This window comes from Dama dama, chromosome 15 (assembly GCF_033118175.1).
Source record: "Dama dama isolate Ldn47 chromosome 15, ASM3311817v1, whole genome shotgun sequence".
Taxonomy (NCBI): domain Eukaryota; kingdom Metazoa; phylum Chordata; class Mammalia; order Artiodactyla; family Cervidae; genus Dama; species Dama dama.
In genome coordinates this window covers 27,188,146-27,204,136 of record NC_083695.1, presented here as the reverse complement: position 1 = coordinate 27,204,136, position 15,991 = coordinate 27,188,146, and the positions used below count along the sequence as shown (strand labels likewise).

At 35.9% G+C, this 15,991-nt stretch overlaps 1 protein-coding gene across 1 annotated transcript in view; it reads left to right on the top strand.

The window, feature by feature from the left end:
* The window catches only part of CTNNA3 (catenin alpha 3), a 1,844,203-nt gene that overhangs the window by 195,930 nt on the left and 1,632,282 nt on the right, over window positions 1–15,991 (top strand). Inside the window, exon 6 of the mRNA XM_061163003.1 lies at window positions 14,594–14,713. Coding sequence (XP_061018986.1) covers window positions 14,594–14,713 — 120 coding nt within the window. The remainder of the gene's footprint in view (window positions 1–14,593; window positions 14,714–15,991) is intronic.

The window sequence follows — 15,991 nt, the reverse complement described above, 5'->3', positions numbered from 1 at the left end:
TCCCCCTTTTTCTCCTCCTGCTCATCTCTATCTCCCTCCTCCCTCTCCTCTTCTTCATGTAACTCTGTGAACCTCTCTGGGTGTCCCTAATGGGGGAGAATCTTTTAGCCATTAACCTAGAAGTTTTCTTATCAGGGCTGTATAGTTGGAGAAGTCCTGAGACTACAGGAAGAATAAAACTGAAATCCAGAGGCAGGAGACTTAAGCCCAAAACCTGAGAACACCAGAAAACTCCTGACTACATGGAACTTTAAGTAATAAGTGACTGCCCAAAAGCCTTCATACCTACACTGAAACACTGAAACCAACCACCTCCCAAGAGCCAATAAGTTTTAGAGCAAGACATACCACGCAAATTCTCCAGCAACACAGGAACATAGCCCTGAACATCAACATACAGGCTGCCCAAGGTCACACCTAACACATAGACCCATCTCAAAACTCATTACTGGGCACTCCATTGCTCTCCAAAGAGAAGAAATTAAGTTCCACGCACCAGAACACTGACGCAAGCTTCCCTAACCAGGAAACCTTGACAAGCCAATCGTCTAACCCCAACCACTGGGTTAATCCTCCACAATAAAAAGGAACCACAGACCTCCAGAATACAGAAAGCCCACTCCAGATACAGCAATCTAAACAAGATGAAAAGGCAAAGAAATACCCAACAGGTAAAGGAACATGAAAAATGCCCACCAAGTCAAACAAAAGAGGAGGAGATAGGGAATCTACCTGAAAAAGAATTTAGAATAATGATAATAAAAATGATCCAAAATCTTGAAAACAAAATGGAGTTACAGATAAATAGCCTGGAAACAAAGATTGAAAAGATACAAGAAATGTTTAATAAAGACCTAGAAGAAATAAAAAAGAGTCAATTAAAAATGAATAATGCAATGAATGAGATAAAAAACACTTTGGAGGGAACCAAGAGTAGAATAACGGAGGCAGAAGATAGGATAAGTGAGGTAGAAGATAAAATGGTGGAAATAAATGAAGCAGAGAGGAAAAAAAGAAAAAAGGATCAAAAGAAATGAGGACAACCTCAGGGACCTCTGGGACACTGTGAAACGCCCCAACATTCGAATCATAGGAGTTCCAGAAGAAGAAGACCAAAAGAAAGGCCATGAGAAAATACTCGAGGAGATAATAGCTGAAAACTTCCCTAAAATGGGGAAGGAAATAGCCACCCAAGTCCAAGAAACCCAGAGAGTCCCAAACAGGATAAACCCAAGGCGAAACACCCCAAGACACATATTAATCAAATTAACAAAGATCAAACACAAAGAACAAATATTAAAAGCAGCAAGGGAGAAACAACAAATAACACACAAAGGGATTCCCATAAGGATAACAGCTGATCTATCAATAGAAACCCTCCAGGCCAGAAGGGAATGGCAGGACGTACTGAAAGTAATGAAAGAGAATAACCTACAACCTAGATTAGTGTATCCAGCAAGGATCTCATTCAGATATGAAGGAGAATTCAAAAGCTTTACAGATAAGTAAAAGCTGAGAGAATTCAGCACCACCAAACCAGCTCTTCAACAAATGCTAAAGGATCTTCTCTAGACAGGAAATGCAGAAAGGTTGTATAAACGTGAACCCAAAACAACAAAGTAAATGGCAACGGGACCACACCTATCAATAATTACCTTAAATGTAAATGGGTTGAATGCCCCAACCAAAAGACAAAGATTGGCTGAATGGATACAAAAACAAGACCCCTATATATGCTGTCTACAAGAGACCCACCTCAAAGCAAGAGACACATACAGACTAAAAGTGAAGGGCTGGAAAAAAATATTTCATGCAAACGGAGACCAAAAGAAAGCAGGAGTCGCAATACTCATATCAGATAAAATAGACTTTCAAATAAAGGAAGTGAAAAGAGACAAAGAAGGACACTACATAATGATCAAAGGATCAATCCAAGAAGAAGATATAACAATTATAAATTTATATGCACCCAACATAGGAGCACCGCAATATGTGCAGCAAACACTAACGAGTATGAAAGAGGAAATTAATAGTAACACAATAATAGTGGGAGACTTTAATACCCCACTCACAACTATGGATAGATCAACTAAACAGAAAATTAACAAGGAAACACAAACCTTAAATGACACAATGGACCAGCTAGACCTAATTGATATCTATAGGACATTTCACCCCAGAACAATCAACTTCACCTTTTTCTCAAGTGCACACGGAACCTTCTCCAGAATAGATCACATCCTGGGCCATAAATCTGGTCTTGGAAAATTCAAAAAAATTGAAATCATTCCAGTCATCTTTTCTGACCACAGTGCAGTAAGATTAGATCTCAGTTACAGGAAAAAAATTGTTAAAACTTCAAACATATGGAGGCTAAATAACACGCTTCTGAATAACCAACAAATCATAGAAGAAATCAAAAAAGAAATCAAAATATGTATAGAAATGAATGAAAATGAAAACACAACAACCCAAAACCTATGGGACACTGTAAAAGCAGTGCTAAGGGGAAGGTTCATAGCATTACAGGCTTACATGAAGAAACAAGAAAAAAACCAAATAAATAACCTAACTCTACACCTAAAGCAACTAGAGAAGGAAGAAATGAAGAACCCCAGGGTTAGCAGAAGGAAAGAAATCTTAAAAATCAAGGCAGAAATAAATGCAAAAGAAACTAAAGAGACCATAGCAAAAATCAACAAAGCTAAAAGCTGGTTTTTTGAAAAAATAAACAAAATTGACAAACCATTAGCAAGACTCATTAAGAAACAAAGAGAGAAGAACCAAATTAACAAAATTAGAAATGAAAATGGAGAGATCACAACAGACAACACTGAAATACAAAGGATCATAAGAGACTACTACCAGCAGCTCTATGCCAATAAAATGGACAACTTGGATGAAATGGACAAATTCTTAGAAAAGTATAACTTTCCAAAACTGAACCAGGAAGAAATAGAAGATCTTAACAGACCCATCACAAGCAAGGAAATCGAAACTGTCATCAAAAATCTTCCAGCAAACAAAAGCCCAGGACCAGATGGCTTCACAGCTGAATTCTACCAAAAATTTAGAGAAGAGCTAACACCTATCTTACTCAAACTCTTCCAGAAAATTGCAGATGAAGGTAAGCTTCCAAACTCATTCTATGAGGCCACCATCACCCTAATTCCAAAACCAGACAAAGATGCCACAAAAAAAGAAAACTACAGGCCAATATCACTGATGAACATAGATGCAAAAATCCTTAACAAAATTCTAGCAAACAGAATCCAACAACGTATTAAAAAAATCATGTACCATGACCAAGTGGGCTTTATCCCAGGAATGCAAGGATTCTTTAATATCTGCAAATCAATCAATGTAATACACCACATTAACAAATTGAAAGATAAAAGCCATATGATTATCTCAATAGATGCAGAGAAAGCCTTTGACAAAATTCAACACTCATTTATGATTAAAACTCTCCAAAAAGCAGGAATAGAAGGAACATACCTCAACATAATAAAAGCTATATATGACAAACCCACAGCAAGCATCACCCTCAATGGTGAAAAATTGAAAGCATTTCCCCTGAAATCAGGAACAAGACAAGGGTGCCCACTTTCCCCACTACTATTCAACATAGTGTTGGAAGTTCTGGCCACAGCAATCAGAGCAGAAAAAGAAGTAAAAGGAATCCAGATAGGAAAAGAAGAAGTGAAACTCTCACTGTTTGCAGATGACATGATCCTCTACATAGAAAACCCTAAAGACTCTACCAGAAAATTACTAGAGCTAATCAATGAATATAGTAAAGTTGCAGGATATAAAATTAACACACAGAAATCCCTTGTATTCCTATATACTAACAATGAAAAAACAGAAAGAGAAATTAAGGAAACAATACCATTCACCATTGCAACAAAAAGAATAAAATACTTAGGAGTATATCTACCTAAAGAAACAAAAGACCTATACATAGAAAACTATAAAACACTGATGAAAGAAATCAAAGAGGACACAAACAGATGGAGAAACATACCGTGTTCATGGATTGGAAGAATCAATATTGTCAAAATGGCTATTCTACCCAAAGCAGTCTATAGATTCAATGCAATCCCTATCAAGCTACCAACGGTATTTTTCACAGAACTAGACCAAAGAATTTCACAATTCGTATGGAAATACAAAAAACCTCGAACAGCCAAAGTAATCTTGAGAAAGAAGAATGGAGCTGGAGGAATCAACCTGCCTGACTTCAGACTCTACTACAAAGCCACAGTCATCAAGACAGTATGGTACTGGCACAAAGACAGAAATATAGATCAATGGAACAGAATAGAAAGCCCAGAGATAAATCCACGAACCTATGGACACCTTATCTTCGACAAAGGAGGCAAGGATATACAATGGAAAAAAGACAACCTCTTTAACAAGTGGTGCTGTGAAAACTGGTCAACCACTTGTAAAAGAATGAAACTAGAACACTTTCTAACACCATACACCAAAATAAACTCAAAATGGATTAAAGATCTAAATGTAAGACCAGAAACTATAAAACTCCTAGAGGAGAACATAGGCAAAACACTCTCTGACATGAATCACAGCAGGATTCTCTATGACCCACCTCCCAGAATATTGGAAATAAAAGCAAAACTAAACAAATGGACCTAATGAAACTTAAAAGATTTTGCACTACAAAGGAAACTATAAGTAAGGTGAAAAGACAGCCCTCAGATTGGGAGAAAATAATAGCAAATGAAGAAACAGACAAAGGATTAATCTCAAAAATATATAAGCAACTCCTGCAGCTCAATTCCAGAACAATAAATGACCCAATCAAAAAATGGGCCAAAGAACTAAACAGACATTTCTCCAAAGAAGACATACAGATGGCTAACAAACACATGAAAAGATGCTCAACATCACTCATTATTAGAGAAATGCAAATCAAAACCACAAGGAGGTACCATTACACGCCAGTCAGGATGGCTGCTATCCAAAAGTCTACAAGCAATAAGTGCTGGAGAGGGTGTGGAGAAAAGGGAACCCTCTTACACTCTTGGTGGGAATGCAAACTAGTACAGCCGCTATGGAAAACAGTGTGGAGATTTCTTAAAAAACTGGAAATAGAACTGCCATATGACCCAGCAATCCCACTTCTGGGCATACACACTGAGGAAACCAGATCTGAAAGAGACACGTGCACCCCAATGTTCATCGCAGCGCTGTTTATAATAGCCAGGACATGGAAGCAACCTAGATGCCCATCAGCAGACAAATGGATAAGGAAGCTGTGGTACATATACACCATGGAATATTACTCAGCCTTTAAAAAGAATTCATTTGAATCAGTTCTAATGAGATGGATGAAGCTGGAGCCCCTTATACAGAGTGAAGTAAGCCAGAAAGATAAAGAACATTACAGCATACTAACACATATATATGGAATTTAGAAAGATGGTAATGATAACCCTATATGCAAAACAGAAAAAGAGACACAGATGTACAGAACAGACTTTTGAACTCTGTGGTAGAATGTGAGGGTGGGATATCTCAAAGGAACAGCATGTATACTATCTATGGTGAAACAGATCACCAGCCCAGGAGGGATGCATGAGACAAGTGCTCCGGCCTGGTGCACTGGGAAGACCCAGAGGAATCGGGTGGAGAGGGAGGTGGGAGCGGGGATTGGGATGGGGAATACGTGTAAATCCATGGCTCATTCATATCAATGTATGACAAAACCCACTGAAATGTTGTGAAGTGTTTGGCCTCCAACTAATAAAAAAAAAAAAAAAAGGTATAATTACATAAAAAAAAAAAAAACAAAAAAAAACTTAACATTCAGAAAACTAAGATCATGGCATCTGGTCTTATCACTTCATGGCAAATAGATGGGGAAAAAATGGAAACAGTGAAAGACTTTATTTTTTTGAGGTCCAAAATCACTGCAGATGGTGACTGCAGCCATGAAATTACAAGACACTTGCTCCTTGGGAGAAAAGCTATGACCAACCTAGACAGCTTATTAAAAAGTAGAGACATGACTTTACCAGCAAAGGTCCATCTACTCAAAGCTATGGTTTTTCCAGTAGTCATGTATGGATGTGAGAGTTGGACCATAAAGAAAGGTGAGTGCTGAAGTATTGATGCTTTTGAACTGTGGTGTTGGAGAAGACTCTTGAGAGTCCCTTGGACTGCAATGAGATCCAGCCAGTCCATCCTAAAGGAGATCAGTCCTGAATATTCATTGGAAGGACTGATGCTGAAGCTGAAACTCCAATTCTTTGGCCACCTGATGTGAAGAACTGACTCATTGGAAAAGACCCTGATGCTGGGAAAGATTGAATGCAGGAGGAGAGAGGGAGGACATAGGATGAAATGGTTGGATGGCATCACTGACTTGATGGACATGAGTTTAAGTAAACTCTGGGAGTTGGTGATGGACAGGGAAGCCTGGCTTGCTGTGGTCCATGGGGTCACAAAAAGTTGGACATGACTGAGCGACTGAAGTGACCTGATAATGTTATCATTTCAATAGATTCAGGAAAAGATTTTACATCATTTTATGAAGAAAACTCTCCTGAAACTAGGGATAGAAAATTCCCTCAACATAGTAATGCCCATATATGACAATCTCATAGGTTAAACCATACTTAATGTTGATAAACTGAGAGCTTTTCATCTAGGATCAAGAAAAAGAGAACGATGTGACCTGTCACCAGTTTTATTAAACATTGTATTGAAAATCATAATCACAGCAACTTCAATTGCATTTCTGTACACTTATGATGAACTATCTGCAAAGGATATTAGAAAAACAATGTCCTTCTACAATACCACCAAAAAGAATAATATACCTAGGAATAAGTGTAATGAAGGGAGTGAAAGACTTGTACTACTGAAAAAACTATGAAACTTTGATGAAACAAATTACAGAAGACAGAAACAGAAAGACATCCTGTGTACATGGATTGATAGAATTAGTATTGTTAAACACTCCATATCCAAAGTAATCTACAGATTGAAAGCAATTCCTATTAAAGTCCCAATGGCGTTTTTAAAACAGAAATTTAAAAACAGTTCTACAGTTCATATGGAAACACATGAAAACCCGAAATAGCCAAATCAGTTCTGAGGAAGAAGAACAAAGCTGGATGCATCACATTACTCTATTTAAAAAATATTACAAAGCTACAGTAATTGAAACAGCACAGTACTGACATAAAGACAGACCTGTAGACCAATGGAATAGAATGGGAGCCCAGAAATAAATCCACACATGTATAATCAACTAATTCTCAATAAAGGTGCCAAGAATATACAACTGAGAAATGATAATCTCTTCAACATATGGTGTGGGAAACTGGATGTTCAGATACAAACTAATGGAATTAGACCCTTATTTTATACTACACACAAAAATTAACCAAAAATGGATTAAGGACTTCATTGTAAGACTTAAAACTAAAATTTCTAGAAGAAAACATCAGGGAAAATCTTCATGACTCTGGTCTTGGCAATGATTTTATGGATATGACATTAGAAGCACAGGTAACAAAACCAAAAATAATCAAGTGGAGCTACATCAAACTTTTTAAAAAGCTTTTGCATTGAAAGGACACAATCAACACAGAAAAGGCAAGCTATGGAATAGGAGAAAATATTTGCAAATCATATATCTGATAAAGGGTCAATATCCAAAATATATAAGGAGTTTTGCAGCTCAGAAACCAACAGCTCAGTTAAGAAATGGGCTAACCACAGAGCAACAAAAGGCCGTGCACCACAATTGTTGAACCCGAGGTCCAGAACCCAGGAGCTGCAACCACTGAAGCCTGCGTACTTTGGAGTCCATGCTGCAGCACAGCATGTGCGAGAAGCGCCGCATGGGAAGCCTGTGCACTGAGACTAGAGAGTGGCCCCTCTTTGCCACAACTGGAGAAAAGCCTGCACAGCAACAGAGACCCAGCATAGTCAATAAATAAATAAAATTATAAAAAAGAAATGGTCCAAGAACTTGAATGGGTATTTATATTTCTCCAAAGAGGGCATATAAACACCCAACAAATACATGCAAAAAATGCTTAGTGACAGTGATCATCAGAGAAATGCAAATCAAAGCCACAATGAGATATCACCTCATACCTGTCAGAATTACTGTTAATAATATTAAAAAAAGACAAGCATTAGTAAGGATGTGGAGAAATTGGAACCCTTGTACCCCATCAGTGGAAATACAAAATATGGTGACGTTAAGTGAAGTGAAAGTCGTTCAGTCACATCAGACTCTTTGCGACCCCATGAACTATACAGTCCATGAAATTCTTCAGGCCAGAATACTGGAGTGGGTAGCCTATCCCTTCTCCAGTGGATCTTCCCGACCCAGGAATTGAAGTGGGTTTCCTGCATTGCAGGTGGATTCCTTACCAACTGAGCTATCAGGGAAGCACTAATACTGTAGTATTTTCCATATCATGGAAAACAGTATGGAGGTTTCTAAAAAAATTAAAAATACAAATATCATTTGTTCCAGCAATTCATCTTCTAAGTATTTATTCAAAAGAATTGAGATCAGGATCCCAAAGAGATATTAGCACTCCCATGTTCATTGCAACACCATTCACTAAAGATGTGGGAACAACCTATATGTTTACAAATAAATGGATCAAGAAAATGTAATATAAATGCATGGTGAAATACTGTTCAGTATTAAAAAGGAAGGAAGGAAATTCTATAATATGTAACAACATAGATGAAGACATTATGCCAAATAACCTCAACCAGTCACAGAGAGATAAATGCTGCATGATTGCACTTATATGAGATATCTAAAATAGAAAAATCATAGAATCAAAGAGTGGAATGGTGATTTACAGAGAGTAAGGGGGAGAGAGAATGGGGAATTAGTGTGCATAAAGTTTCAGTTAAGTGAAGTGAATAAACTAGAAATCTCAGAACGTTGTACCTGTAGACAGCAACAACATATTGTATACTTAATTTTTGGGGGGCATATATCTTATGTTAAGTGTTCTGCCATATTAAAATTAATTAAATAAAGTTTTGTAGCAATATTGAAGAAAAATCTAAATAATGTATCTTTTCTTTCTATTTCCTTCAAAAATCCCTTGCTGAGAGATTCTCAATAAGGAATTACTGGGTTGCTCTTTTGTTCAATCCTCATTCACTATTGAATGGTCATGAGTTTAATGACAGTGATTTCATACTTTTATGGAACTTTAGAATTTATAAATCAGTAATCTGTAAAGCTGAATTATATGCTTTTTTAGAGCAAGAGCTATTTTTTTCCCCTCCATTTCATGCATGGCTTGCATGTTGCCAGGCCAATATTAAATATTTGTTGAATGAATGTCTTTTTTTTCCTCAACTGATTTCACAACAATTTTATGAAGTAAGCAGGCAGGGACAATCTCTCCCATTTTACAGATAACACAATCAAGAACTGAAGCAATATGACTTGTCCGGAGGTATGAAATTATTAAATGGCACAGCAAGGACTCGAACCCAGACTTCAAGAGCAATTGCTGTCAACACTACAGGATTATTTCTAATTCAGATTTCAAGCTCAATTTTTTTGTTCTATGTTCTTAATTTAGTTTTGGTTATCATTCTTTACATTAAAACATCATTTGAGATATATGTGTCCTTTAATTTTCAGCTTTAGCTGTAAGCTTTCCTTTCATGAGTCGTATTATCCTGTAAATTCATTTGGAAAATGTGAGAGTCAGTGGATTAAGTTCAGAAAATGAAATACTTTTTTTTCTTAATAATACTTCACTTTGGTTGCTCTGTTGTTGCCACATTGAAATAGAGTGGATTAGCCTTTCTTATGCTCAAAACATTTTTGCTCTAAACATTAATATTTATAGAGCATTAATATTTATTCTTTGAACATTCCTTCCTTCTGCTTTAGTTTCCAGAATCTTTTGGTACTATTTCACAGTGACATTTTAGGGACACTAAGATCATACTTAGTGATTCATTGCTTTCAGTCAGGTACTTATTGGATACTCTTTTGTATACATAATGCTGTGAGTATGGAATTCCTTTTTATGTTACAAGTAACACTTAACATCATACAAATGCACAAAATATTAAATAAAGGAAAATGACAACTGATGAGCTGGCTGTTCTTTTGGAGCAGTGCTACTCAATATTTTTTCATTATAGGAATTAGTAGGCTGCTGGAGCTGTGGAATTATTTGATTCTATTGATCTGACTACAAGAGGAAGCCAGGACATTGGCAGTGAGGTCCAGGGAAGCTTTACTTGCCCTGGATGCATTTTTTTCCTGCTGTTTCAGCTGGTTTCTTCTTGTCCTCTTTCTCAAATTACTCCATGAATCTACATAATTTTCGTGAACTCATTGAATGGGTAGTTTGTACAGAACATTAGCTTAGATTTATTTAAAAGTATGTTGTCAGGAAAAGGAGGAAAATGTATTTGGGAAGAGGGAATGCTGAGTCAATCTAGATATTTTCTTTTCTGCCGCACTCATGCTTCTCTTTTCTGCAAAACAGATTTTCAGTTATTTTAATGGGATAGGAGCAATCATGGCCTCTGTTGTTTTATTTTATGGATTCTTATTATTATAATTTCTGACCAAAAAGGAATTTGATAAGAAAACACTCTGGGTGTGTGTTTACAATGCTTACTTTTGTGGTGCGCAATACTTACTTTTTGGTTTTGGAGATGCTGTTTGCATCTTATTCTTGTCTGTTGTGTGAAATTTGGCTAAAGTGGTCAGATTGGATGGAGAAGGCAATGGCACCCCACTCCAGTACTCTTGCCTGGAAAGTCCCATGGACGGGGGAGCCTGGTAGGCTGCAGTCCATGGGGTCCAGGACTGAGCGACTTCACTTTCACTTTTCACTTTCATGCATTGGAGAAGGAAATGGCAACCCACTCCAGTGTTCTTGCCTGGAGAATCCCAGGGACGGGGGAGCCTGGTGGCTATGGGGTCGCACAGAGTTGAACACAACTGAAGCGACTCAGCAGCAGCAGTGGCAGTCAGATTGGACAGAACTTGAATTTCTGTCTCAGTACAAGAGGCAATTTTAATGTTCAGTTTTGACAGTTTTATAAAATACCTAAAGTTTAAGTTTGTTTTGGATCAAATTTATTCATTGGGATTTTTTTTTTTAAGTTTGAATTTAGTTTGCAATGAGTTAAAAATATTAACATAGGATAAACTCGGTGTTCAACAAAGCATTTGGGGATTCTTCAAAGTTTTCACTCAAAACTTTGAACAGGAAAAATCCAGAAATATTAAAATCTCTTAAATTAATCATGCTTCCTTTCTCAACTTCAATTGAGAGATCTTTATTGAGAAGCAGTAAATATAATGAAATTACAGTGTACTAAACTAATGTAGAATACCTCAAGAGGTCTGTTTCAGTGATCAAGCACAGTGGCCTATTGGAATAAAAAATTTTCAAATCAAGGTAACCTCAAATCTCTTAAAGTAAAATCTGAACCTTAGCTTTTGTCTTATTTTTATCTCTTGTACTTCAGCTTCACCTCTAAGGCAGAATTACTACTTTACTCTCTAGTATGTTTAAGTGTATATGTGAGCAGATGGGAATGGGATATGTTTAATAGAGATCTAACTTCAAGTTACATTATAGATTTTATATGACCTCTCCTTGATAATTATTTGTTGTTGTAAGTGAAAAAAGCTGCTTAATGAACGAATCATCATAGTCTGAGCACTTGGAAGTAGTTAGTGTTAATAAATGAAGGATATAAGTCCTGATAATGAAAGTTCAAGCTAAAATCTCCACGTTATGCAAGCTCCCACTGTTAATGAAAACATCTTGTGGGGAGGTATCATTACTGGATTTCCCTTTTTTCTTTGGTCATGGACATATTACCTGGAAGTATTGGTTTTCATGTTTCTTATTTTGAAGCTTTACAAATGTGTTTACCCTAAAGTTGCTATTTGGAGTTGCATAAAATTCACAAAGAACAATGTGAAGAAGAGATAGTTAAGAAATAAAGCTAATATCTTAGGAAAGAGAAAATGCAGAGGATAAGGAATGCTTTAGAACTGAACAGGTTGATTGGTAAAAGCTTATATTAATTCATAGGTAAAATTTCTAAATTGTTTAGATTCTCAGATCTGGTATTAGTTTCATTTGAACATAGTGAGAAGAAACCAAGAAATGGGCAAGGTACAGAAATGATCATACAATATGATAAATAGCTAATATACAGGTTATTAAAATTATGCTAAAAGAAATTTGTTTACTCTGCTGCAGAAGGGGAGAATGAACAGACTTTGGCTATGTTTAAACTGATGGGTAGAGTCAGTTCCCATTTAAGTCTCTGAAAACTCCTTCAAGACCCAACTCAAATTCCTTCATGTCTTCTATATGGCCTGAGTCTCTCCAATAGTATCAGAGAGTTTTTTTCTATTTCACCACATTACTTTTATCTCCTTTCTTGCACTCTTTTTACTACTTTGCCTAGTGTTAAAGTTAATGGTAGAGTAGAAAGAGTGTAAATATTAGGATAAAAACCTAGTTCTATTTTGAAATGTATAGAGATATCAAATCACTATATTGTATACTAGGAACTGACATAGTATTGTAGGCCAATTATACTTCAAAAGCAAACAAACAAAAAACCCCCCAAATTTATATGTATAGGGAGATAAGATTTGTTATTACCAGAGGTGAGGTGTGGTGGGAGGGGGAATTGGACAAAGGTAGTCCAAACTCCAGTTATAAGATAAGTTATAAGGTAAATAAGCACTAGAAATGTGATGTACAACATAAATATGTTTGACGATATATGTTATATATGAAAGTTAAGACAGTAAATCTGAAGAGATCTCATCACAAGGAAATGATATTTTTTTACATTTCATTTATTTTGTAACTCTATGAGATGATGGATGTTCACTAAACTTATTACGATAATCATTTTGTGATGTATGTAAGTCAAATCATTATGCCATACCCCTTAGCTTATACAGTGCTCTATGTCAGTTATATCTCAGTAAAACTGGGAAAAAAATATCATTTGGCTTAATAAAAGCTTTGGTGATTCTTAGGAGAAAGGCATATAGAAAGAAAAGCCAGATTAGAAGAAAAGGCCAAGAGAAAGAAAAATTAAGGAATTATTGTTTTATGAATTAAAATTATGTATTATTGAAAAATAAAACAGCTTAAACTTTCTGAGTCTCAGTTTACTTGCTTTTAGAATGGAAGAGAAATAGGAACTCCTGCGGTTCTTGTGAAGCTTAAATTGAAAAGGATGAAGTAACTGACACTGAGTAGGCGTGCAGTAAATGTCAGTATCTTTCCCATTTTTGAGCTTTATGTCTAATTTCCCTGGTAGTCTGTAAGTTATTTTAGAAATATGTTTTATACTCAAAGTGCCTTGTGCGTAGTAGGCTCTAAAAGATTGTTTGTTGAATTTAGTTTATTGCCCTGATGTGAAAGTTTAGCATTATTTTCTATTTCTTTTTCCTCTGTCACCCTGGATTGAGATAAATATGTTGCTTTCATGAAATTAAGGATTTAATTCAGTAGAATGCCATTATATTGTGACTTATTCCACAGAGTTTGAAATAGTAAGGGTCAAATCATTTCCCTGGAAACTTAATTATATTCTATAAAATTTTATTAGCCTGTCTCATAGCATTATAGTCACAGTGGAATTCTGGTGTGTTTAAGATGGTGAAGTCTCTATTTAGAGATCTTTATCTAATGGCACACACTGAGAATATGGGAAATAAATGACATAAAGAGAGAGTAAATGCAAATATCTTGCAAATGGTATTACTTTGACATTTTCAATCACTAATCTTTTAAAGTATGTTCTAATTTACTAAGATAAACCAAGAATTCAATTTCTTGTGAGATCTTTTTGCTTAATTAATTATTAGTAGCAGAACAATATTCTGTGATACACTGCAATTTGTCTCCTTTGTGTTTATGTAGTCTCTGACTTAAAAATGAATGAAAGCATTCTGATTCAGCAGAATCAATTTAATAACATGTCTGTTATAGAGCAGAAATGAATAAATGTTTGCTGAACATGCTACATATGCTTCGATCATCAAAACATTCATTTTCCTTTCTTCTCAAAATATAAGATCTGACAGATCTTCCTGGCTGAAGTTTGTTGGGTACCTATTCTGCATAAGTGTTTCTATAGAGACAAGTGGGTACTTTTACATAAATTTGTTTCCATGATTGGGATGTGAGAGATCTTTTAATATTAATACTTTGCCATTATTATTGGAAATTATACATTCACTGTAATTTTTTCTTTAAGGGTAGCATTGTATCCTAAACCATGAAAAGTTAAAATTTTTTTAAATTCTGTATGTTCTTTTGTTACAATGAGGACTAAACAAGTTAATCATTCATGCAGCAATGTTGCTTGTACTTAGCATATAGTTTCTAATTCTTTATAATTTTGTCTCATTATTTAATTTAAGGGCATTTGTTATCTCTGTATTATGAATGGGAGAAACTGAGGCTCACTATTGACCATTTGTCTTTGTTAGCTGGTTAGGAATTTGAGAAAAATCTGCTGCTATCCTAATGATTTACTTTGTTTTCAATTTCAGTTTCAGAGGACCTTTGAGTCTCTTAAAAATGTTGCCAGCAAATCTGATCTCCAGAAAACCTACCAGAAGCTTGGGAAGGAGCTTGAAAATCTGGACTATTTAGCCTTCAAACGTCAGCAGGTAGGACTCAGAGCTCTCCTTTAAGTCTTCTCACCTTTCTGCCTGTCAGAGGTTTAGGTGGGTCTGGGGAGACTTATATTCTAATGTCTGAGGCAGAAATAAGTTGTGCTGTGTGGTGCTGACCTGCTGTGTTCATGCATTTTTTTTTTTTTTTTTTTTTGCGGCATTCAGCATTGTCCTTGCTTTTAGATGTGCACTTTGGGGGTTTCCACGTGTGTCCTTATACCTTTTTTAAAGAAAACTCCTGCTGGTTTGTGAGGGTTCAGCTATCCTTTGACAAAGGATGCTTTAGTGACATAAAGGGAACCTCTGTGGCTTGAATAGATGGCTTTTATATTTGACAGGGGGATACGTGAGGAGAAAAACCACCTCAAGATCAAGAAAGGATGTGAATGTACATACAAAATTAAAGAAGGGAATCATAAACATGCCAAATAAATTTTTTTTTTTTTTGCTTCGTTTAGCTTTAGTTTTCTTGTTTGATCTCTGAAGCTTAGTGAGTTTGCCAAATGTGTAAGGTTAAAGGAAAAGATGCTTTACAAATGCAAGAGTTTCAGCCTCTTTGTATAGACCACTAGACAAATCAGAGCCAAAATGGAATTTTGTAGTGTTGGTTTTAGAATTGGTATTTTGTAGTATTAATAATCATTAAATTCTCTGTAGTTTGTAAGATATTGCCATGGTAGATAGCTACTTTTTCCCAAACTGGATCTCACCCAGTTTTTCACAGCCACTAGGTGTCAGGATTGTCAAGCTTTTACTTGGGCTGACTGTTTATTCCAATCAGAACAACCAGTTAAATGTTTAAATTATGTTGCATGAAATTTGGGAATGTGCTCAATGATGGATAGCGTCTAGAAAAATGACTAAGTGGCTGACTTGCATGGCCAGGCATTGAGTCCATTACTTAAGAGACTTGCCTGTTAGTCTGGCAGATGGTGTGGCTTTCTTGACATTGCCTAATTTACAAATTTTGCATCTTTTGAAAGGGGGATTTCAAATCAGTATGTCCAATATAAACTTTATGAAGTCAACATAGTATGGCCTAGAAAGAGTGACTTGACTTGAAAAGAGACTTGTGTTCTAGGGTTTGCTTTATCACAGACATTACATGGATATTTAACCTTCTCATGGTCTTATTTTCCTAGGAGTTACATTTGTTTTGTAGAGTGTTTGGGGGCAAATGCAGTATCTCTGCACATACTTTAATTCAAATGAAAAAGGACACAATATCCATTTATTTCTTTATTCTCGTATTAGTGATGGCCTATGTATTAA